Raw genomic sequence first — 23341 nt, forward strand, 5'->3', positions numbered from 1 at the left:
AAATACTATTCCTAGGAGGATAAGGTCCCTTCTGGAGTAGGGGTGGTGGGGAGGAAAAAAAGCGTTGCGTGACGACGATACTACGACTGAAGCTGACGACGTTCGTGAAAAATACTTTAATTACGACGCGAAAAGAACTCACATTATTGATAACTTTAAAGTACAAAACTTTAACGGTATCAAAAATAATTATTCTTTCTTGATTGTTCTTCATATATTATTTTAGAAACTAGCAGTTGCAACAATCTGGATGACGTTGGTAGTAAAACGTAGTCTACGTAACAAAAATATATTTAATCGGTTCAATTCATTGGTTTGATGAAAAACTCTTCAAGGTCCTCCTCATCACTAGCATCATTGGGCGGCAGTGACGTGTTCATCACGTGAACACAAACGAGTGGGTCATCCACAGGTAGCCCAAGTTCTGAAGTAGTAAAATCCACCTTTAACTGAAGATTGGATGAGTCGACGTTTTTCATGACTTGGTTTTCACGATGAATATTGCTTGATGTAAGTGTATTGTTAAAGTTAGTCAAACCGTGGCAAGACGAATCCGGTACTTTACAAGTTTGATCACCTTTTGAGTTGGATTTTTGTCCCTCAGTAATTACTATACGTCCATTTCCCTCATCATTTTTCGTTGTTACGTTTCCTCCAACTTTGTGATATACTTGATTCTCCTGCGATTGTAACAACGATGCTTTTGACGCAAAAATATCAGTTTGCTGACTCATCGTTTTTTCAATGCCAGGCAATCCGCGCGAAAAACCACCAATATCCGTTGGACTTCCTGTGGTGGCCTTCAAAACATTTTCACTGTAGACTCCATTACTGGTACCATTAATAGCATCTTCAAATAAACAAGCTGATGAAGTGCGGTAACCACGGGGGTCCGGTTCGTCGTCATAACAACTGCTTTCCTTATCACGAGTCTTCACGCAAGACTGATGTTGCTTAGCAACCAAACTGAGTTCAAAAGTATTTTCTAGTTTTTCGGACGCACTTGAATTTAACTCATTTAAACTGTGCTCAACTAAATTTTCATAGTTTTGATTCTTATTTGCGGCATGTTTACCTTGCTCGCTGATTTGGCTGTCCTTTTTCAGCAAATTTTTATCAGATAAGTGCATAGTAGTAATTTGCTGCGTATTGTTTGAAGCCGTGACACTACTACTGACACTAGCACTTGCATCAACCTTTAAAGTAGCGCAGACCTCGTCTGTAATTGTTTCTTCGTCGTTTCCATGATTACCAGATTCGCTATTTGATGCTATCTGACTTATTACGTTCAATGCGTAATGAAACTCTTCCTGCAAATAAAGACAATTAATGGCGATGAAATGGGATATAAGGAAAAATTGAATTAAGTTGCCTAGATTCGCCATGGTGCATTCTGCCACCTTGCACTGGGAGCCCCTGGAAATAATTTAACCAAGGATATTTTTTCCGATTTTATTATTGTTTTACACTCAGTTTTATCTCGAGTGGGCTCCCTGTGTCCGCAGCTACTAAGACAAGTGCGCCTTGTTAAAAATACTGAATACAAGGCCCTGGGGGAGGGGGAAGGTCGACTGGTTAGAAGAGGAAGAGGAAATGAGAGGCTCTCTTCTTCCCCTATCCCCGTTCCCCTCTCCGCAAGAGAGCCTGATACTCATGTTATGTTAAAAACCAAGAAAAGTACGAAGTTTGTGATTACCTGGTAGAGTTCGCTGTCCAGATCTGGCAGGTCACACCCAGTGTAGACATCATTCATGACGCAGTATTGGACAAGGCTGCACCAATAGGGATCCTGTAGGGACAAAGGCCGTTGAGTTAAGAAAAAATGAATTGCCATATAGATGTGCCCAGAGTCATTAAATGAAAAGGGTGCATTCTAGCCTTTACGCAATACCAACGAACTATCACTATCTTATTCTCAAGGAAACATTGCGCCCAAGGTAAAGACGTCTATTATCTTACGGAAAGTTAAAGTAAAAAATCAGCCCATGCAGCTTGTCAATTGTAGACTGCGAGCAGACCAACTTTTTCCTCCAGAATGAGTAAAGACTAATTTTCAGGAGTCCTTTGGACGCGCGCACGTAACTCACCCCACTCCCGCGCTTACCAAATAGGAAGAAAAAAGTAACGGCTCGACTTCCGTTAAGAGGGAAAAGAGAGACTGTTAACAGTCTATATAGCTTGAGGTCCGAAGAGAGACTGTTAACAGTCTATACAACTTGACGTCCGAAAAGAGACTGTTAACAGTCTATACAACTTGACGTCCGAAGAGAAACTGTTAAAAAGCCTATACAACTTGACGTCCGAAAAGAGACTGTTAACAGTCTATATAACTTGAGGTCCGAATACTTCGGTCTTTCAATTCAATCTTACCTGACAAAGAACATGGGGGTTGCCAATCACGATGAGCAGGGCCTGAGCTCTAGTAATGGCCACGTTAAATCGCTTTGGGTTGCTAAGAAACCCAATACTGTGATCGACGTCTGACCCGATATAGGACTGGTCAGAGCGTACCTGGAGCAGAAGATGAAAATGAGATTTCAAAAAGTTATTAAAACGAAGTATAATATAAGAAAGAGACAAAAAAGTTTGTCGTACAGTTGAAAGAATCACATCCCTTATTTTTAGAAATAACATTCCTCTCCTTCCTTCCTTCCTTCCTTCCTTCGTTAGTTAGTTAGTTCATTCATTCGTTCGTTCGTTCGTTCGTTCGTTCGTTCGTTCGTTCGTTCGTTCGTTCGTTCGTTCGTTCGTTCGTTCGTTCGTTCGTTCGTTCGTTCGTTCGCTCGTTCGTTCGTTCGTTCGTTCCTTCCTTCCTCCCTTTTTCTTCTTTCTTTCCATTCCTTCCTTCCCCTTTTCTTTTCAAATCAATGTAAGACTATGTAATTATGGGTTTTTAACATGATTTGTTTCATGCTGAGTCTGATCAGTGAGATCATTCACTCGTTCGTTCACTCCTTCTTTTTTCCTTCTTTCTTTCCTCCTTTCTTTTTCCTCCCTATCTCCCCTCCCCCTCTTTTTGGAAGTATTGCATGTGCAATGACTAATAAATGATGAAAAATACTAGTTGATATGATTACGCATGCATTGAAGAAGCGCGCGCATTTACCGTAGATATGATTATGACTGGTCTTTCTTGTCCCTGAAATTCTTCGACTGAGCCAACCTTAACATCGTCAATCCCCACGCGCCTGAGTAGAAGGCGAATCTTCTCCACCTAAATAGAAAAGAGGCGAAAATTTTCAGCTGGTAAAAACCTTGAAGCTTGAACATGATGTTAGGATCACCCGTTGACGGGTGTTTGATGGCCTGTTCACTCGTTCTTTTATTCCGTCCATCCACCACTACATCCGTGCATCCATTCGTTCATTTGTCCGTCCGTCCGTCTGTCCGTCCACCCGTTGGCTGCATTCGATTCAAGCGTTTATTTCTTTGGTCATCCACTCGCCTTATGCGCTTTTGGCCCCTCTTATTGTCATGAATGTTATAAACATAGTGGTTAAGGAAGTTTCCTCAATTCCCTACCTGTTTTTTGTATGGGCTTATGATACCAATATCGGTAGGTTTGATCGAACAAGCTTCGCTTTTCTTGAGTCCCTGGATATAACGTATGATCTGGACTGCTTCAGCAGGGTTGAACCAAGATGGACTGTTCCCTTCGCGAAGATCCTCTCCCTGATATCAAAGACAACACAGAAATAATCAGCATTCTTTATTGCATGGGTTCTCGCAGACATGATATTCAATGTTATTAAGGCGTACTCTGCCTGGTCGATTGGATTATTCGTTCAGACTTGAATTGCGCAATAGGTAACTTCTTGAGTTAAGAGCGCAAATATTATGACAATAACAACAACAACAACAACATCATCATCATCATCAACAACAACAACAACAACACAGGGGCGGATCCAGGAATTTGTTCAGGGAGGGGTGCAGCGCACATAGTTAACCAAGGGAGGGGTGCACCCTTTAGAATCAAAAGGTGAAAACATTATTTTGTATTGGTTAAAACTTTGAAGTAGGGGCACAAAGTCGAACCAGGGAGGGGTGTGCATCCCCTGCACCCCTCCCCTGGATCCGCCACAGCAAAAACAACAGTCACCAACTGACAGCAGCAACAACAGCAGTAATAAAAACAACAAAAACAGGACAGATGCAGGGTGAGTGTGAAATTACGCTACAAAACCGAAGGCAAACATCGCACTGACTACAATTCGCAAAATAGTTACTTAAATGGGAATGCAGTTGTCTATCCGGTTTATGTTTGGTAGGTTGGCTGGTCCCACAGTTGGGCTTTTTAAAAATGAATGTACGATATTCCATCCTATGGACCGTTCCTTTTTTACAAGCGGTGGGATTTTGGGGAATTTTCTATTATTTATGGGCCCTCCTTCCCTAAATCCCACCAGCCTATCCCCCATGCCAGTGAAAAATGAACGGTCCCGTAGAAGGAACTTTTTACCTTGACTCCATGGAACACAAGTGGCGCTCCTTTCTTGGGCAGCATCTCAAACTCACCAAACCTTTCTCTCATCTTCTCGTCTGCATGAACCCGAAGCTCATTATGATAGAACAACGCAGAGGGGAGGTGTAGAAGAACTGGGTGTGACCTGTAGTTATTGACCAGCTTTGTAACAAGTAGTGGATCATAACAACCATGGTCAATGAACCTCGCCTCGTCACGGGTATAGAGGGGTCTGGACATGAGTCGCTCTAGCAAAGATATATTGAGCCCATATTCTAAGGCTAATGTAGAGCGTAGGACTGGACCGAGTTGATGGGGATCTCCAGCAAGAATAATCTATCGAGAAAAACAATGAGTGTCACTTTGTGTAGTTATGCACCATTTTCACGCTGATTGATTCCCATGTAATCAATGATTCAAAACTGAAAACCGAAATGGAATCCTGAAACAACTTCTGGGCTGATCAAGTCAGGGGTGGCTATTTATCTGATCTCAAAGGCTATATATTTGTTATTAGTCTAATCCATAGTTACCTGACCCTCTCCCCCTGCGGCTAGTCCCATTGGTATAAGACAGTCTGGTTCGGTGGCTTGTCCTGCCTCATCTACGAAAACGTGTGTGAAATGTCCAGCGCGCAGCCCAAGAGAAAACAGCTGACCTGAAGTACTGCAGGTGCAGATTATGATTCGGTAATGCGCAGCTAGTGTTAGGCGGTCAGTGTCTAAACAATAAGGCACTATCGTTTCTGGTATGTCTTGAGCTCTTTGGACAGCGTTCAGGCGAACCATATCACCTTCTTGTATAAAACCACTGCTTTGTAAACGAACAGCCTGGTGGATATAACAAGACAAATCTTGAAATTTGATGCTAATAGAGGCTTTGCACCACCACGTGATGGCAGTCATGACAGGAGGCACGACAATAGAGTCTTTTCCTACTGGCAAACTGAATTCTTTCTAATGTATATCAGATTTGACCAGATTCTGCCTGTTCCTGCCTCCTGTCGTGGCTGTCCCCACGTGATGGTGCAAAGCCTCTATAGACTTTGTCTTGGCGCTGCTACGTTTGCCCATTTCAAGCCTCGTGTCATTCCCTTGAGAATACTATTCTTTGCTTGAGTGGTATCCATATTCATGTGTCTTCTCATGTGCAACCATTAAACGAAGAAATAATGCTCTAGAGATTGACACGTGGTTTGAAATGGGAAAACATTGCACCAAGACAAAATAGGCCTATTCGCAGGAAGATTTGAAGCCCAGACTCGGAGTAGCCATGATAAAGCAATGTTTAGGAGGTAGTTCATCGACTCTTTACATGGGAAAGCTCCTATTTGAACCAGTGAACCATCGCGCATAACAGAGTAAAATAAAAGGAACAAAAGTAGTTTAGTTTACGAATTTCCGCATAATGAGCATTTGAATATACTCCCATGCATTAAATAGAAACATTCCTTACCAGAAGATCTGCAGCGCTGTTGGATGGTGCGCATGCTATAATCCTACTGGACGGGATCCTGTGAAACGCCTGTAAGAATATTATCAAGCTAGTATTACCATTATTACGCAACTGTAGGATAGGTTACTCTAGGGTAACACTTCACATTCCTGATGGATATCTCCACCAACGTCGTCTTTACCAGAACAAGCACCACCATTTTAGCCGTGATCGTTAACAAGACAGTGTGCAAGGGATTCTGGTAGTGGTAGTAAATGACGCCATAATTAAAGTGTCCTATTGTCCTTATCATCCTGTCCACCCCAACCTCCATCGTCACTTATCACCGTCTTTATAACACTGACCCTCAGTACTCCTGCCTTCATCACGTACCCGTAAGATAGCACCCACCAGAGTAACAGTCTTCTAACTCCTTCACCATCAACATCAACATACCCACCTACACAACAATCATCTCCATCGCTATCATTAAAACACTGACCCTCATTACTGTTGTCTTTATCACGTACCTGTAAGATAGCAGCCACCAAGGTAACAGTCTTCCTACTCCTTCGCCACCAACATTAACATACCCACCTCCACCACCACCATTATCATCACTATTATATCACCATTCTTATAACACTCGCCCTCATTACTGCTGTCTATATCACGTACCTGTAAGATAGCTTCCACCAAGGTAACAGTCTTCCCCGTCCCTGGTGGTCCAAACAGTATGTAGGGAGTGGGGCGACTCTGACCACTAAGGATACGAGATACTGCAGCACGCTGTCGTTCATTCAGATTCGAATTATATAGAAAGTCTTCCTCTTTATTCGATGTTTCGGCTGAAGAGCAAAGAACAAAACGCCGTTAGTTTGCCTGACTATTACAGGATAAGGACCCATAAACATCACCTTCAAATTTTATCGAACCCTGCAACAACCTCTGGCGTGGCTAACTCACAGATTGAACCCTGAAACAACCTCTGAGCTGATCTAAGTCAGAGCACGGCTAACTCACAGATTGAACCCTGAAACAACCTCTGGGCTGATCTAAGTCAGAGCACGGCTAACTCACAGATTGAACCCTGAAACAACCTCTGAGCTGATCTAAGTCAGAGCACGGCTAACTCACAGATTGAACCCTGAAACAACCTCTGAGCTGATCTAAGTCAGAGCACGGCTAACTCACAGATTGAACCCTGAAACAACCTCTGAGCTGATCTAAGTCAGAGCACGGCTAACTCACAGATTGAACCCTGAAACAACCTCTGAGCTGATCTAAGTCAGAGCACGGCTAACTCACAGATTGAACCCTGAAACAACCTCTGAGCTGATCTAAGTCAGAGCACGGCTAACTCACAGATTGAACCCTGAAACAATCTCTGGGCTGATCTAAGTCAGGGCATGGCTAACTCACAGATCGAATTTGAATTTGTGTTGCGGAGGGAGGAAAACCGGAGAACACGGAGAAAAATCCTTGAATCAAGGGAGAGATCCAAGAAACTCTAGTAGAGGTAATGCCGATTCAGGGAATCGAGCCAGAGACCCCAGAGATGAAGACGAGTGCACTGCCGCTGCACTACCCCCTGCACTACCCTTAAAACCTTTGATTCTGGAAGTCACCTCGTTTGGTTGAACCAACCGGCAGTGTTTTAGCTCGGTAAACTCATCAAGGGTCTAGTGTTCTTTGCAACTGCCGAGGTATTGCCGACAGCGAACTTCTGTCAGGAGTGAATGCCAGTATTTGCTGGAAAAATGTTACAAAATGTGACTTGTCTTCTCACCTGTGTCTTCTGCGTTAGAGGATCCTAAACACAGATTGACCACTGGCAATTTAGGTTCCAGTTTTCTTGGAAACATTACTGCGGAGAAAACAACATTGTATTATCACAAGTCTTGAGTAACATACGTTCCTGCAACAACTGCTTTCATGTGAGCAGGCAATGGACCCAAATAGACTTGGGCGTATTTGTTCCCTATATCAGCTCACGTGTCATTGAAAAAAGTCTCTCGGCGTACAGATTTTTTACCAAGAACAGACAAAACCCAATTAGGCGTTTTATTTTCCCAATTTAGACGAAGTGTCATTGTCTTAAGAATAAGATTCTTTGTTTAAGTTGTATGATGTGATCATGTATCTTCTCGTGTGAAACCTTCAAACAAAGAAATGACAAACTTCGCGTGCATGTAAAGTCCTTTGGTCAGTAGTTTTAGCATCAAAGTGAAAGAATAGAACTAACGCACCCTCTGGTCCCAGCTGAGCAGCAAATTCCACTGCTTGATGAGCACGTCTGATAGTAGACCTGGGGAAATAAGAAAGTCGTACATAGAGCTGTTAAGTGTGACGTCAATACACCAGTTTCGCATTCAATGCATACCGCTGTTTTTGAAGAACAAGAACTCATTTGTACAGGCTTTCTTAACATGCAAAAAAAAATTCATGAGACATCACGAGTTCTAAAAGTCCTTCTTGCTGATTTGAAAATAAGATAAGGGATTTTCCCAAATAATTTTTTGACTGAACACGGAACAATAGCTCCAAATCGAGGATGGACTTAATACAATCAATACAGTAAATTTATGAATACATCAAGTCAATCAATTTTTTTAATATTTAAATGGTTAATTAAATTGAAGAAAAGAAAAAAGGGAATGAATTAAGAGACGACAATACTGGATATTGTTACAATTTAAGCTGACACACCTGTTAAAGTAGAACGTGACGTCACAGCTTTGCAACCCAAAATTTTTGTGAAACTCCTCGTTGAACTTGAGAAGAATATCGTCTTTCCTCACCTGTGGAAGACAGCAAATTGTTTCAAAAAATGCACATTATAGATGACACAAATTTCATTTCTAGAATATCTTTACATCAGTGAGGTGACTATGCTTTGTGCCCTTTCATCATTTTTAATGCGCTTTGAGGGAAAAAGCGCATGTGTGGATATGATACAAACTATACCTAATTACAATGCGCATAATTTTGTATATGAAATTTCATTTATTTATTGAGTTTAGAAGCCCCGACGGGAAGGCAGGGCAAACCAAAAATTAGTTTAAAGACTCGTAAATTTGTTCCCCTCCACGGAAATCTTTAGTAAAAGGCGAAAGATTTATACGCTTTTGAAGGGAAACCAGAGTGACGAACAGTGATGTCCACAGAAGACTCGTACAGATACAAGTTTCTTCCACGTATGGGATGCTTTGTGCTCTCTCATGCATCACATCCTTTCATTCATGGCTAAAATCCTTTGCGCATGCGTGCGTTACTTTTCACTTTTTTTTAGAAAAAGAGAAAATTAAATATTTCACGATTGATTATAGATTAAACAAATTTCGTTTTTAGAATATCTTGATATAAGTGGGGTGACTATGCTTTGTGCTCTCTCATGTATTACATCACCATTTCTAATGCGCTACGATATTCTCATGCACATATAGATAAATAAATCGTCACGCATTCGTGGTTTTGAGTCCAAACTATACCTAATTACATTCCGCATAATTTGGTAGATGAAGTTTCAATCATTTATTGAGGTGAGAAGCCCCACCAGGAAGGCAGAGCAAACAAAAAATTAGTCTAAAGACTCGTTAACTTGTTCCCCTCCACGGAAATCTTTAGTAAAAGGCGAAAGATTTATGCTTTTTGAAGGGAAACCAGAGTGACGAGCAGTGATGTCCACAGAAGACTCGTACAGATACAAGTTTCTTCCACGTATGGGATGCTTTGTGGTCTCTCATGCGTCACAACGTTTTATTAATGGCTAAAATCCTTTGCGCATGCGTGCGTTTCTTTTCGCTGTTTTAGAAATAAAGAAAATTAAATATTTCACAATTGATTATAGATTATACAAATTTCATTTTCCCGTGCTTAGAATATCTTTATATCTTTACATCAGTGAGGTGACTAACCTTTGTCCTCTCTCATGTATTACATCGTTTCTAATGCGCTTTGATGGAAAAACGTTAGCGCATGTGTGGCTTTGATTCCAAACTATACTTAATTACAATCCGCAAAATGTCGCTGAAGATGTTTTATTTATTTATTGATGTGAGAAGCCGCGCCTCGAAGGCAGGGCAAACAAAAAATTAGTCTAAAGACTCGTTAACTTGTTCCCATCCACGGAAATCTTTAGTAAAAGGCGAAAGATTTATACGTTTTGAAGGGAAACCAGAGTGACAAGCAGTGATGTCCAAAGAGGACCCGTACAGATACAAGTTTCTTCCACGTATGGGATGCTTTGTGCTCTCTCATGCATCATATCGTTTCATAAATAGTTAAAAAAGTTTGCGCATGCGTGCGTTCCATTTCACTTTTTTAGAAATAGAGAAAAATAAATATTTCACGAATGATTATAGATTATACAACTTTCATCTTCTCTTGTTGAGAATATCTTTATATCAGTAAGGTTACTATGCTTTGTGCTCTCATGTATTACATAATTTCTAATGCGCTACGATAGAGAAAACGTTTACCCATGCGTGGATTTGATAACAAACTATACCAATCTCGTACCTAGAGCCTGCGTTTCTTCTGGCCTGCGGCGAAGAACGAGGGCTCTGGCATAATCCATTTTTTGAGACCAGTATTTCTTGGACTTCTGGTATAAGAGCGTATACGTTAAAAGACTTGCAAAAAATTTAAAAAAATATGTTCCCGATTTCTAATTCTTATTTTGATCGGAAGTAAACACAGAACTCTGTTTGAAACAAGGTTTGAAAGCATGATTTTCATTGATTATGTTTCACTTCCGGAAACCTGCGCATGCGCCAAAAATGGATTATGCCAGAGCCCTCGTTTTTCGCCGCAGGCCGAAAGAAACGCAGGCTCTGGGTACGAGATTCAAACTGTACCTAATAACAACCCGCATATTAATTTTGCTGCAGGAACTTGTGGATGAATTGAATCACCGTAAAAAGCTTTGTGGAATTGACTTTTCGGACGTTAGTCCTTCGTCGGAGTAAGATTAATTTTTACCTAATGAAAGCCCGCATATTAATTGTGCTGAATGAATTTCAATTATTTATTGAGGTAAGCCCCGCCAGAAAGGCAGTGCTAACAAAAAATTAGTCTACAGACTCGTTTAATTGTTCCCCTCCACGGAAATCTTTAGTAAAAGGCGAAAGAATTATACGTTTTGAAGGGAAACCAGAGAGACGAGCAGTGATGTCCAAAGAGGATCCGTACAGATACGAGTTTCTTCCACGTATTGGATGCTTTGTGGTCTCTCATGCATCACCTCATTTCATTTATGGCTAAAATCCTTTGCGCATGCGTGAGTTTCGTTTCAATTTTTAGACATCGAGAAAGACAGATATTTCATCAATTATTATAGATTAAACAAATTTCGTTTTTAGAATATCTTTATATCAGTGAGGTGACTATGCTTTGTGCTCTCTCATTATTTCTAATGCGCTATCAGGGAGAAAATGTTTGCGCATGTGGATTTCATTACAAACTACGCCTATCGAAAACCCATTCTCAATCACACGCGCTTTCTAGCGAGTGTTTTTGTCGCGACGAAGTAGATTTTGGTGGACGTCAATCAAAGCGTTTCCATGACATTCTATAGGCACGTGCCTTTATAGCTTTGTGTTTTCCGACAATGTTATGGAAGCGCCTTGTGATTGACGTCCACCAAAACCTTCTTCGTAGCGACAGAGAGAATCACAAGATGGCGCGTGTGATTAAGAATGCCTGTAATTTTGCTGACGATGTTTCATTTATTTAGATTAGAAGCCCCGCCTCGAAGACAGGGCACACAAAAAATTAGTTTAAAAACTCGTTAACTTGTTCCCATCCACGGAAATCTTTAGTAAAAGGCGAAAGATTTATACGTTTTGAAGGGAAACCAGAGAGACGAGCAGTGATGTCCAGAGAGGACCCGTACAGATACGAGTTTCTTCCACGTATGGGATGCTTTGTGGTCTCTCATGCATCACCTCATTTCATTTATAGCTAAAATCCTTTGCGCATGCGTGTGTTTCATTTCACTTTTAGAAATCGAGAAAGACAGATATTTCATCCATGATTATAAATTAAATTAGATTTATCTTATCGTGTTGAGAATATCTTGATATCAGTATTTGTGTTCTTTCATGTATTACATCATTTCTAATGCGCTACACGGGAGAAAACGTTTACGCATGCGTGGAGTTGAGTCCAAACTATACCTAATTACAATCCGCATTATTTTGCTAATGAAGTTTCATTTATTTATTAAGGTTAGAAGCCCCTCCTCGAGTGCAGGGCAAACAAAAAATTAGTTTTAAGACAATGAAAATTTCATTTTGTCGTGTTGAGAATATCTTGATATCAGTGAGGTGATTATGCTTTGTGCTCTCTCGTGTATTACATTATTTCTAATGCGCTACCGTAAAGAAAACGCTTACGCATGCTTTGCTTTCAAACTATACCTAATGAAAACCTGCATATTGATTTTGCTAAAGATGTTTTAATTATTTATTGAGGTGAGAAGCCCCGCCAGAAAGCTAGGGCAAACAAAAATTTTGTCTAAAGACTCGTTAACTTGTTCCCCTCCACGGAAATCTTTAGTAAAAGGCGAAAGATTTATACGTTTTGAAGGGAAACCAGAGTGACGAGCAATGATGTCCAAAGAGGACCCGTACAGATGCAAGTTTCTTCCACGTATGGGATGCTTTGTGGTCTCTCATGCATCACCTCGTTTCATTAATGGCTAAAAGCCTTTGAGCATGCGTGAGTTTCGTTTCAATTTTTAGACATCGAGGAAAACAGATAATTCACCAATTATTATAGATTAGACAGATTTCATTTGTAGAATATTTTTATATCAGTGAAGTGACTATGCTTTGTGCTCTCTCATTATTTCTAATGCGCTATCAGGGAGAAAACGTTTGCGCATGTTGATTTCATTACAAACTATGCCTAACGAAAACCCTTCATATTACAGCCATTCTCAATCACACGCGCTTTCTAGCGATTGTTTTTGTCGTGACGAAGTCAATCAAAGCGTTTCCATGACATTCTATAGGCACGTGCTCTTATAGCTTTGTGTTTTCCGACAATGTTATGGAAGCGCCTTGTGCTTGACGTCCACCAAAACCTTCTTCGTCGCGACAGAGAGAATCACAAGAAGGCGCGTGTTATTGAGAATGGCTGTAATTTCGCTTATGATGTTTCATTTATTTAGATTAGAAGCCCCGCCACATAGGCAGGGCACACAAAAAATTATCCTAAAGACTCGTTAACTTGTTCCCCTCCACGGAAATCTTTAGTAAAAGGCGAAAGATTTATACGTTTTGAAAGGAAACCAGATTGACAAGCAGCGATGTCCAGAGAGGACCCGTACAGATACAAGTTTCTTCCACGTATGGGATGCTTTGTGGTCAATAAGGCATCGTATCGTTTCATTAATAGCTAAAATTCTTTATGCATGATCGCGTTTCATTTCACTTTTTTTTAGGAACTGAGAACATTAAATATTTAACGAATGATTATAGATTAAACAAATTTCATTTTTGGAATATGTTTACATCAGTGAGGTGACTATGCTTTGCGCTCTCTCATGTATTACATCATTTGTAATGCGCTGCGAGGGAGAAAACGTTTGCGCATGTGTGGATTTGACTGCAAACTATATACCTTATTACAATTCGCATACTTTTGTTTAAGAAGTTTCATTTATTTATTGAGTTTAGAAGCTTCGCCACATAGGCAAGGCAAACGAAAAATTAGTTTAAAAACTTCTTTAATTGTTCCACTTTACCGTGTATTTCCCTTTTTTTAGAAATAGAGAATATTAAATATTTCACGAATGATTATTTCAACGAAAATTTCATTTTCTTGTGTTTAGAATATCTTGATATCAGTGATGTGACTATGCTTCGTCCTCTCTCTTATTGCTAATGCGCTATCAGAGAGAAAACGTTTGCGAATGTGGATTTGATTAAAAACTACACCTAAAAAAACCCTTCATATTAATTCTGCTGACGATGTTTTAATTATTTATTGAGGTTAGAAGCCCCGCCTCGAAGGCAGGGCAAACGAAAAATTAGTCTGAAGACTCGTTATCTTGTTCCCCTCCACGGAAATCTTTAGTAAAAGGCGAAAGATTTATACGTTTTGAAGAGAAACTAGAGTGACAATCGATGATGTTCAGAGAGGACCCGTACAGATACAAGTTTCTTTCACGTATGGGATGCTTCATGGTCGCTCATGCATCACATCCTTTCATTTTTGGCTAAAATCGTTTGCGCATGCGTGCGTCACAATTTACTTTTTTTAGAAATAGAGAAAAATTATATTTCACGAATGATTATAGATTACTTAAATTTCATTTTTTAGAATATCTTAATGTCAGTAAGGTGACTATGCTTTGTGCTCTCTCATGTATTACATTCATTTCTAATGCGCTACGATAAAGAAAGCGTTCACGCATACGTGGAAATCCAAACTATACCTAATGAAAACCCGCATATTAATTTTGCTGAATATATTTCAATTATTTATTGAGGTGAGAAGCCCCGCCAGGAAGGCAGGGCAAACAAAAAATTAGTATAAAGATTCGTTAACTTGTTCCCCTCCACGGAAATCTTTAGTAAAAGGCGAAAGATTTATACGTTTTGAAGGGAAACCAGAGTGACGAGCAGTGATGTCCAGAGAGGACCCGTACAGATACAAGTTTCTTTCACGTATGGGATGCTTTGTGCTCTCTCATGCATCATATCATTTCACAAATAGTTTCAAAAAGTTTGCGCATGCGTGCGTATTATTTTACTTTTTTAGAAATAGAGAAAAATAAATATTTCACGAATGATTATAGATTATACAAATTTCATTTTTAGAATACGTTTACTTCAGTCAGGTGACTATGCTTTGCGCTCTCATGTATTACATCATCATTTCCAATGCGCTAAGATAAAGAAAACCTTCACGCATGCGTGGATTTGATTAAAAAATATGCCTAATAACAAACCGCATAATTCTTTCTTAAACTATGAAGTTTCATTAATTTATTTATTGAGGTTAGAAGCCCCGCCAGGAAGGCAGGGCAAACAAAAAATTAGATTAAAAACTCGTTAACTTGTTCCCCTCCACGGAAATCTTTAGTAAAAGGCGAAAGATTTATACGTTTTGAAGGGAAACTAGAGTGATAATCGATGATGTTCAGAGAGGACCCGTACAGATACAAGTTTCTTCCACGTATGGGATGCTTTGTGGTCTCTCATGCATCACATCCTTTTATTAATGGCTAAAATCCTTTGCGCAAACGTGCGTTTCATTTCACTTTTTAGAAATCGAGAAAAACAGATATATGATTGATAATTATTATATACATTATTATATTCGTTATCATATATAATATTTTATAATATGTATAATTATCGATGAGAATGAATATATCAGTGAGGTGACTATGCTTTGTGCTCTCTCGTGTATTACATCATCATTTCTAATGCGCTACGCTAAAGAAAGCGTTCGCGCATGTTTGGATTTGGCTCCAAACTATACCTAATGAAAACCCGCATTTTAATTTTGCTTAAGATCTTTCATTTATTTATTGAGGTGAGAAGCCCCGCTGCATAAGCAGAGCAAACACAAAAATTAGTTTAAAGACCCGTTAACTTGTTTCCCTCCACGGAAATCTTTAGTAAAAGGCGAAAGATTTATACGTTTTGAAGGGAAACCAGAGTGACGAGCAGTCATGTCCACAGAGGACCCGTACAGATACAAAAATCTTCCACGTATGGGATGCATTGTGGTTGATCAGGCATCATATCGTTTCATTAATGGTTTAAATCTTTTGCGCATGCGTGCGTTTCATTTTTCTTTTCTTTTTTTTTCAGAGATAGAGAAAATTATATTTCACGAATGATTATAGATTAAACAAATTTTAACTTCTCGTGTTGAGAATATCTTGATATCAGTGAGATGGCTATGCTTTGTGGTCTCTCATGTATTATATCATTTCTCAGATTGTGACAGTGACAATGTTTGAACCCTTTAAAGGAATAACTGAGCTCCGTAAGTAGAATATTAAGCCCTGAATATAAATAATAATAAATAATAAATTACATTTAGAAAGCGCAGATTAGCACAAGATTAGCACAAGAATACGAGTGAATATTCTACATATACATGATTCAAAAATGCTGCTGTGTATCTATCAGCAGTAGACACATGTACTCATCAATTACGTGTTTTTAGAATGTGTTTACATCAGTGAGGTTACTATGCTCTCTCGTGTATTACATTATTTCTAATGCGCTACGATAGAGACATACTCCATATACTCTCATCTTTACGATAGAGAAAACGTTTACGCATGCGTGGATTTGATTAAAAACTATACCTAATAATAACCCGCATATTAATCATACTGCAGGAACTTGTGGACGAATTGAATCACCGTAAAAAGCTTTGTAAAACTGACTTTTCGGCTGTATTCCTTCGTCGGAGTAAGATTAATTTTGCTGACGAATTTTATTTATCTATTGATGTGAGAAGCCGCGCCTCGAAGGCAGGGCAAACAAAAAATTAGTCTAAAGACTCGTTAACTTGTTCCCCTCCACGGAAATCTTTAGTAAAAGGCGAAAGATTTATACGTTTTGAAGGAAAACCAGAGTGACGAACAGTGATGTCCACAGAGGACGCGTACACATACAAGTTTCTTTCCAGTATGGGATGCACCGCTTTATTAATGGCTAAAATCCTTTGCGCATGCGTGCGTTTCATTTCACTTTTTTAGAAATAGAGAACATTAAATATTTCACGAATGATTATTTCAATGAAAATTTCATTTTCTCGTGTTTAAAATATCTTGATATCAGTGAGGTGACTATGCTTTGTGCTCTCTCATGTGTTACATCATTTCTATTGCGCTACGAGGTAGAAAACGTTTGCGCATGTGTGGCTTTGACTCCAAGCTATACCTAATTATAATCCGCATAATTTTCCTGACGAAGTTTTTTATTTATTGAGGTTAGAAGCCCACCGCATAGGCAAGGCAAACAAAAAAATAAAGGTTTGACATAAGACGTTTTTTAAACGTGTCCTTTAACGTACTAACCTCATGGACGTAACCCTCATACTTAGGAGCATCATAGACACCATCTAGTTTAAGAAAAATAAAACAAGAGAAGGGCTAGTTAATAGACATTATAAGATAACAGTTTTGAATATCGCGTTGTGATTGGTTTGGAGCGCGTGCTTTATGAGAGCACATTGCACACGCGCGCACTTTCCGTTGCGTCATTCCTATCTATTATTGTAATTTGTATTTTATAAAAGAAATAAAAAACTTGCTTGCTGTGCTGTGTGCAGTCATAAAGCACTTGGGGATTGGCAGAACACTTGAGAAGTGTCGAGAATCATTCCGCTATGCGTCGTGCTTCTCCTAACACTTCTCTCGTGTTCTGCCAACACCCAGGTGCTTTATAACTGCACACAGCACGCGCTCACGTTTTCTATTTCTTCATCACTAGCTTGGGTGTAACGTTTTCCCATTCCATACCACGTGTCATTCCATAGATAAAATTCTGAGCCTTGAATGCGAGGCCAAACCTTTTGCATGTTTTTTTTTCGTAACGAAAAAAAAAAATTCCGCTGGTTTGGCGTGGTATGTCCTCTTATTTACCACGATATGACATTTTAGATAGGTGAAGACTGATTTGCACAGGCTTAGCCTTGTTCAAAAGCACTAAATCATTCCAAGAGTCAACTGTACAGTAAAGAATGTGCAGCTTTAACAATACCAATGTTTTAAAAACCCATGGAATTTTAATTGTATCTGTGGATAGCTGACTAATAAACGAGGCTAAGCCTGTGCAGATGAGCCTGTAGTCTTCAAAAACAGCGGTATGCATCGAATGCGAAACTTTCGAATTGTCACGTGTCAACCAATCTTCCTATTTTTTCAACAAGAACATGCGTAATAGGTAAATTACGAGCCTAGGCACATAATTTGCCTATTACGCATGTTCTTATATGATTTCCGAGCCCATCCCACACGGCTTACTGCCTCATCTATCATGTACTACTTTTCCGTGGGATTTTCCAGTTCACTAGATACACCGTGCTGACGAGGCCCAATACCGGCCGAAACAGCTGTCCACGGTTTCTAGTTGAGCTGACCCATTTTTTACGCGACTTGAAGTTGTGAAAGGCCCATTGGCCCTCTTCTTCAGTTGTTTCATACTACGCTCGTAATTTACCTATTAGACATGTTCTTATATAATTTCCGAGCCCATCCCACACGGCTTACTGCCTCATCTTTTCAACAAGATGCACTCAGTGAATAACACATACCAGTAAGGGAAGCCACTACAGTGTCACCAATCAGAAGTGAAGGTCTACCCTCTGCAAGACCAGGAACACGTAGGCTTAAATACTCTCTATACAAATCCATTGTTACCTAGGTATTACGTAGACCCAAAATGAGTTTGAAAAATGATGCAATAAAACACACAAAATGGCATTAGAATATATCATCATGCCAGCAATTATATCTTAAAGGGGCAATTCACACCTTGAACAAGTCTATTTTGAAATAAAGATTCTTAGGCTCAGGTCAAATGTTGAACTTCACATGAGCCCAACCAAATAGTCCCCTTCACAGTTCCCTGCGCCATCTTGAAAGGTAGCCGTGCCTATGCATCGAAGCGAGACGAACGCCGAGCTTGCAATGATAGACACATGTGAATAATTGTCCAAGGTGTTAAAAAAAGGTCTCTATCATTGCATGCTCACTGTTCGTCTTGCTTCGATGCAAAGGCACGGCCACCTTTCAAGATGGCGCAGGGAACTGTGAAGGGGATTATTGAAACAATGGATAACAAGGCGGTCCTCTTCGATGTTAATAAGTTCTGGTTGTGAAGTTCAACATTTGACCTGAACCGTAGAGATGAAAATGTGTTCGCAAAAATTTGGTTGTCAAAATACTTTTTTGGGAAATCGAGGTTCAAAGTTTGAAATAATGGTACTTAGACTGCAAAATACTATTGGCAAAGAAACTGGCAGTGGCTAAGGTCCATAACATATACTGGACGCATAGTGTAAAAACAAATAAAAGCTTTTTTCATGCTTACTAACAATTGCAAGTTGTTTCACCCTCAACCAGTTTGTTCACATCCTCATTACAATCTTTTCACATCTGTCCAGAAGGGATGGAACATCTGTGCAACAACTGACCCATCTGAATATACCACTTACATTTTGCAGGTCAAATTCTCTCATATCAAGCTCCATTTGAAGTTCTTCTGCATACAACAGTGTGCCAAACTTTGCTGCATGGTTTTGCATCGTTAGTGGCTGAAAAGTATGCAATAAGATGATTGCAGAATAATGCAATAACAGTGTAACAGGGCTTAAATAACGGCAGGTCAGTCTTTGTTCATGATCACTTGCCAAATTAGTTTTAGCTCGATCATACCTCATTTCAGTCTCAATGTTACTGAGCAGTCTGAAGAAAATGACCGACAAGGCAAAGATTTAACCAAACAAGTTCCAACATTGATGGGACATTGTCAGATGACTGGCTGTTGTTTTAAGCCCTGTGACAGCAGTCCAAATAATAGTCAAAAACTGGGCAATGTTTAAAGTGGCAATGTCAAAGAGGACTCACCTCTGTTAAAACAGGAACAAGAGCTGTCAGATCTCTGTCATCCATGATGCAATTCCTGATGTCTCTTGGAACGCTGTACATTTTTAACTTGATGGGGAAGATTAATTTGGTCTTTCTAGAGTAAAAAAAGAGATGATGTTGATGTCAATGTTGGTGATGGTAATGATTATGAAGATGATGACAATGATTAGGATGATGATGGGAAGATGATAATGATGCCAACGATATGAGGGCAATGATATGAAGACATGATGATGGCCTGGCTATGTTCCTGGTCGTAATGATGGTGATGGTGAAAATGATGATAATGATGATGCTGTTGCTGAGCTGCTAATAATGATAATGATGGCGATGCTGCTGCTCTGATGATGATGCTGCTGCTGCTAACGATGGTGCTGCCGCTGATGATGATGATGGTGGTGATGGTGGTGATGCTAATGATGATGATTATGCTGATGATGATGCTACTGTTGCTGTCTGCTGCTCAGTGATGATGATAATGATGGTGATGCTTCTGTTGCTGCTGATGATGATGATGGTGGTGATGGTGAAGGTGGTGATGCTGATGATGATGATGATGCTACTGTTGCTTTTGCTGTTGATGATGATAATGATGGTGATGATGCTACTGCTGCTGCTGCTGATGATGATGATAATGATAATGCTGCTGTTATACTGCTGCTCAGTGATAATGTTAATGACGGTGATGATGATAATAACATACCTTGTTGGTCTTTCTCCAGGTACAATCCATCTTTCTCTAGAGCCGCTCTCAACAAATCTATCCCATGCTTCTCTTCCTCTATTCCTGTTTCTCTGGTAAGGAGTAACAGGTGCCAACATATCTTGATGATCGTCTACCACATTACTGGTGACATGACGACCTATCTCACCACAATCAAAGGCTAAGACCACCAACTGCTTCACTCTACCTAAGTTTCTAGAATCAAACCAAAAAATCCAATTGGCCACTTTAGAAACAAGCACGAGACTGGGGCAAGTTTTTCATTTTATTCTTGTATAGTTCCAGAAATCATCCATACCCGCCCCACAGAGGAATTTGGAATTCCCAAAGAGTAGGGGGTTCAGAGAAAGAACAAAAATTACAGAGTTTGTATGGAAGAAAATTGAAATTTCCGGGGGGTAGGGGAGTGTCTTAAAAAAATTCCTCCGTGAGGGGGGTATGGATAGTTTTTGGAACTATACTTAGCAAATAAAGAGTTTTGTCACCTGATAAAGCATCTCAAATTTATTAAGTCTGTAAAATTTGAACACATTTCATTTAAAAGAACCAGAGTTACGAGCCCTCAAAAGTGTAAACAATTTAGTACCAAAAAATGTATGGTTACAGTGGACACTCCTCTTAAAAGAACTAAAGCAACCAAAGAGTAAAGAAGAATCCTTACTTTGCAGTAAACTTAATGTTAAGATTTCTTGTTTCTTGTGATGGTATTTGCATACCACAATACAGCATTCTTGTTGCACTTTCACTTGTTTTTCTCTTGGAATTTTGAGGTACAGGTGAATGGTTTTCCATGCTTAACAGTTGGATCTCAAACTGAGGGTCTGCTCTTACAAATGACCAAGATTTGAAGGTATGTTCCTTGTCATCTGTATTTCTGCAAATTAATTTATAAATATATAATATGTACTAGCTTCTAGTAAACACATGAGGCCTTGGTGAATAAGCTCTACAAAAAATATGAGTGACAAGCAGGACAATCTATTAAATATCCAACTTGTCAATTGTACATACTTCCTTACATAGTGAGGACATTTTGCTGAATACTCATGTTTATGTCTAGAAAATGCCTTATGGGAAATTCCATATATGGTACATATAGTATGCATATGCCGCTCAATTCCATTGCAACAATAAGTAATTATCAGGGTTGGATCAAGGGAGGGACAAAGTGGCTGTAGTCCCTCTCTTCAGCCATAACCAACAGATTAGCTCAGTTGGTAAGAGCGTCGGTCTGTTGTGCGGGAGATCATGGTTCAAGCCTCTGTGAAGCGCATTAAGATATTTGAAATGTGCTATATAAGAACCCATTATTATTATCATTATTACAGTAAATAGTTTTATTTGATCAGAGTAATAGATTTAAGATAAAATGAGCTCTTACATACAAGAAGAGAAATTCCGTCAAGCCCCCTCTTATATTTTGGCTGGATCTGCCCCTGTTTATACACTTATTTTCATTTCAGGTTAAGCTATACTGAAGTACTTACTTTATATTTATGCATAATGTTCTTGATTGGCCTATTGCTATGTCCCCAAAGTCAAGATTACCAGAGATTACTATTCCATGTTTGTCAGATAAGAGCTCAGCCATTTTATTCCCCAAGAACTGCTGTAAGTTACCAACACATGGACTGAAAAAGAAATAAGATAGCTGAGCATTGATTATTTATCAAGGTTGGCATAGAGGTACGTTTGTAGTGCATATCTTACCTCTGTCATCTCAGGTTCTATTTCTGGACTCACCATCACATGTAAATAGAGTTTTCTTTTTTTTTAGCATGCAACACTAAAACCCACATGTCAATTTTTATGGAGGAAGGAAAACCAGAAAAAACTCTTGAGGCAAGGGAGAGAACAATACATAAAACAAATTCAACTCACAATCAAACTAATGACCCCACGCATGAACTACACAGGGGCTATTAGAGACAGTGCCGTAGCAGCTAATGTCACCCATATTCTATATAAACACAGCAGTTTTATTTTAGAAACAATATGATTTGTTACCTATTTTGCTTTGGAATTTTCTTTGGCTCCACATTCACAGCCCTCCACTTGCATTTCCCTTGTACTGACTCAACAGCTGTCACTTGCACATCATCCCCTCGGCAAGGCCTATACCCTCTAACACATGCACCAAATGTGAAATAAACCTCTTCGTTTATATACCCATAACCAGGGAAAACACTATTGACCTTCCCTGATAGATTCTTCTCTCTCAAGGGTTTCACCCCCCGGATTTCAAGACTATCATCTGTGAATCTTTCTAATTCTACTTTGACCCAGTCACCCTTGCAGGGGGAGTATGGCTGGTGTTTTAGTACTGACATATTAAAACTCATCCCATTGTTCAGCTCTAAAATGTCTCCTTTTAAAGCAGTTGCAAACCCAATGGCGTTTTCTATAACTCCGTTCTCTTGAAATGTTCCCCATTCCTTGAAGCGCCTCACACGGGTTGCTTTCCATCCGCTAGTATTGTTTTCTCTCTTGGCTTCAAAATGAACTTCGTTACCAACTTCAAGACGAGAACCGCCAATTATCACATCAAAAGTGAAGTAAACTTCATCATCTATGACTCCCGCACCATCATAAAGCCTTGAAACTTTACCATAACAGGATTTTCTAAGCAAATCCTCGTCTTTCTTGACAGAATTTGACACTTTCTTTGAACTGTTGTCTTTGGGATTTTGGGGAGATTTGTCCTTGTTTTTTGCAATAGAGGAATTTCCATCTTCGTCGGAGCCGAATACATATCCCGTAAACTTAGAAATAATATTGAACATCGTAATATTTTTCTAGATAAGAGAAAACTATCAAAGAATCTCGTAAAGCGTCGAAAATGTTGTGGAAGCCGCCATCTTGGTTACACACAGGGATCCAAAAGCGCGATGTATAATTTCATATTATTCATTTTTCAATAATTGGGGGCACTTAATTTTCGCGTCATTATATGGTGTTTTTTTCTTTAAACTATATTCTTTATTTTCTTTTAAATACATTTTTTAATAGTAAATTTTAGATATTCAGGAGATATATAAAGAAGATATGAATATTTGATGGGGCTCCTGTGTTATTTATCTAGCAAAGG

At 39.4% G+C, this 23341-nt stretch overlaps 1 protein-coding gene and 12 non-coding genes across 13 annotated transcripts; all 13 read right to left on the minus strand.

Annotated features, from left to right (window-relative positions):
* Positions 1–133: 133 nt before the first annotated feature.
* Positions 134–23116, minus strand: LOC116307559 (RNA helicase Mov10l1). Its single transcript, XM_031717846.2, has 20 exons — positions 22261–23116; positions 21741–21884; positions 20915–21127; positions 20233–20448; positions 19509–19623; positions 19097–19195; positions 18194–18299; positions 16956–16999; positions 8609–8700; positions 8149–8207; positions 7689–7766; positions 6578–6747; positions 5921–5989; positions 4999–5295; positions 4463–4801; positions 3523–3672; positions 3107–3214; positions 2371–2511; positions 1697–1789; positions 134–1310 (listed from the first exon to the last, which is right to left on the minus strand). The coding sequence occupies exons 1-20, from the start codon at positions 23034–23036 to the stop codon at positions 303–305; spliced, it is 4317 nt and encodes a 1438-aa protein (XP_031573706.1). The 5' UTR covers positions 23037–23116; the 3' UTR covers positions 134–302.
* On the minus strand, positions 8924–9047 carry LOC116307571 (U5 spliceosomal RNA). The gene has a single exon (XR_016120901.1). It is a non-coding gene; the product is annotated as a U5 spliceosomal RNA (small nuclear RNA).
* Positions 9448–9570, minus strand: LOC116307574 (U5 spliceosomal RNA). Its single transcript, XR_004198413.1, has one exon. It is a non-coding gene; the product is annotated as a U5 spliceosomal RNA (small nuclear RNA).
* Positions 9967–10084, minus strand: LOC116307582 (U5 spliceosomal RNA). The gene has a single exon (XR_004198420.1). It is a non-coding gene; the product is annotated as a U5 spliceosomal RNA (small nuclear RNA).
* Positions 10940–11062, minus strand: LOC116307576 (U5 spliceosomal RNA). Its single transcript, XR_004198415.1, has one exon. It is a non-coding gene; the product is annotated as a U5 spliceosomal RNA (small nuclear RNA).
* Positions 11643–11765, minus strand: LOC116307573 (U5 spliceosomal RNA). Its single transcript, XR_004198412.1, has one exon. It is a non-coding gene; the product is annotated as a U5 spliceosomal RNA (small nuclear RNA).
* LOC116307578 (U5 spliceosomal RNA) lies at positions 12382–12504 on the minus strand. Its single transcript, XR_004198417.2, has one exon. It is a non-coding gene; the product is annotated as a U5 spliceosomal RNA (small nuclear RNA).
* LOC116307577 (U5 spliceosomal RNA) lies at positions 13083–13205 on the minus strand. The gene has a single exon (XR_004198416.2). It is a non-coding gene; the product is annotated as a U5 spliceosomal RNA (small nuclear RNA).
* Positions 13907–14028, minus strand: LOC116307575 (U5 spliceosomal RNA). Its single transcript, XR_004198414.2, has one exon. It is a non-coding gene; the product is annotated as a U5 spliceosomal RNA (small nuclear RNA).
* On the minus strand, positions 14406–14528 carry LOC116307572 (U5 spliceosomal RNA). The gene has a single exon (XR_004198411.1). It is a non-coding gene; the product is annotated as a U5 spliceosomal RNA (small nuclear RNA).
* LOC116307570 (U5 spliceosomal RNA) lies at positions 14917–15039 on the minus strand. The gene has a single exon (XR_004198410.1). It is a non-coding gene; the product is annotated as a U5 spliceosomal RNA (small nuclear RNA).
* On the minus strand, positions 15459–15581 carry LOC116307579 (U5 spliceosomal RNA). Its single transcript, XR_004198418.1, has one exon. It is a non-coding gene; the product is annotated as a U5 spliceosomal RNA (small nuclear RNA).
* Positions 16397–16514, minus strand: LOC116307581 (U5 spliceosomal RNA). The gene has a single exon (XR_004198419.1). It is a non-coding gene; the product is annotated as a U5 spliceosomal RNA (small nuclear RNA).
* Positions 23117–23341: the final 225 nt, after the last annotated feature.

This window comes from Actinia tenebrosa, unplaced genomic scaffold, assembly GCF_029948245.1.
Source record: "Actinia tenebrosa isolate PJP-AT-01 unplaced genomic scaffold, QUT_ActTen_1.0 PGA_scaffold3__52_contigs__length_22856419, whole genome shotgun sequence".
NCBI lineage: Eukaryota > Metazoa > Cnidaria > Anthozoa > Actiniaria > Actiniidae > Actinia > Actinia tenebrosa.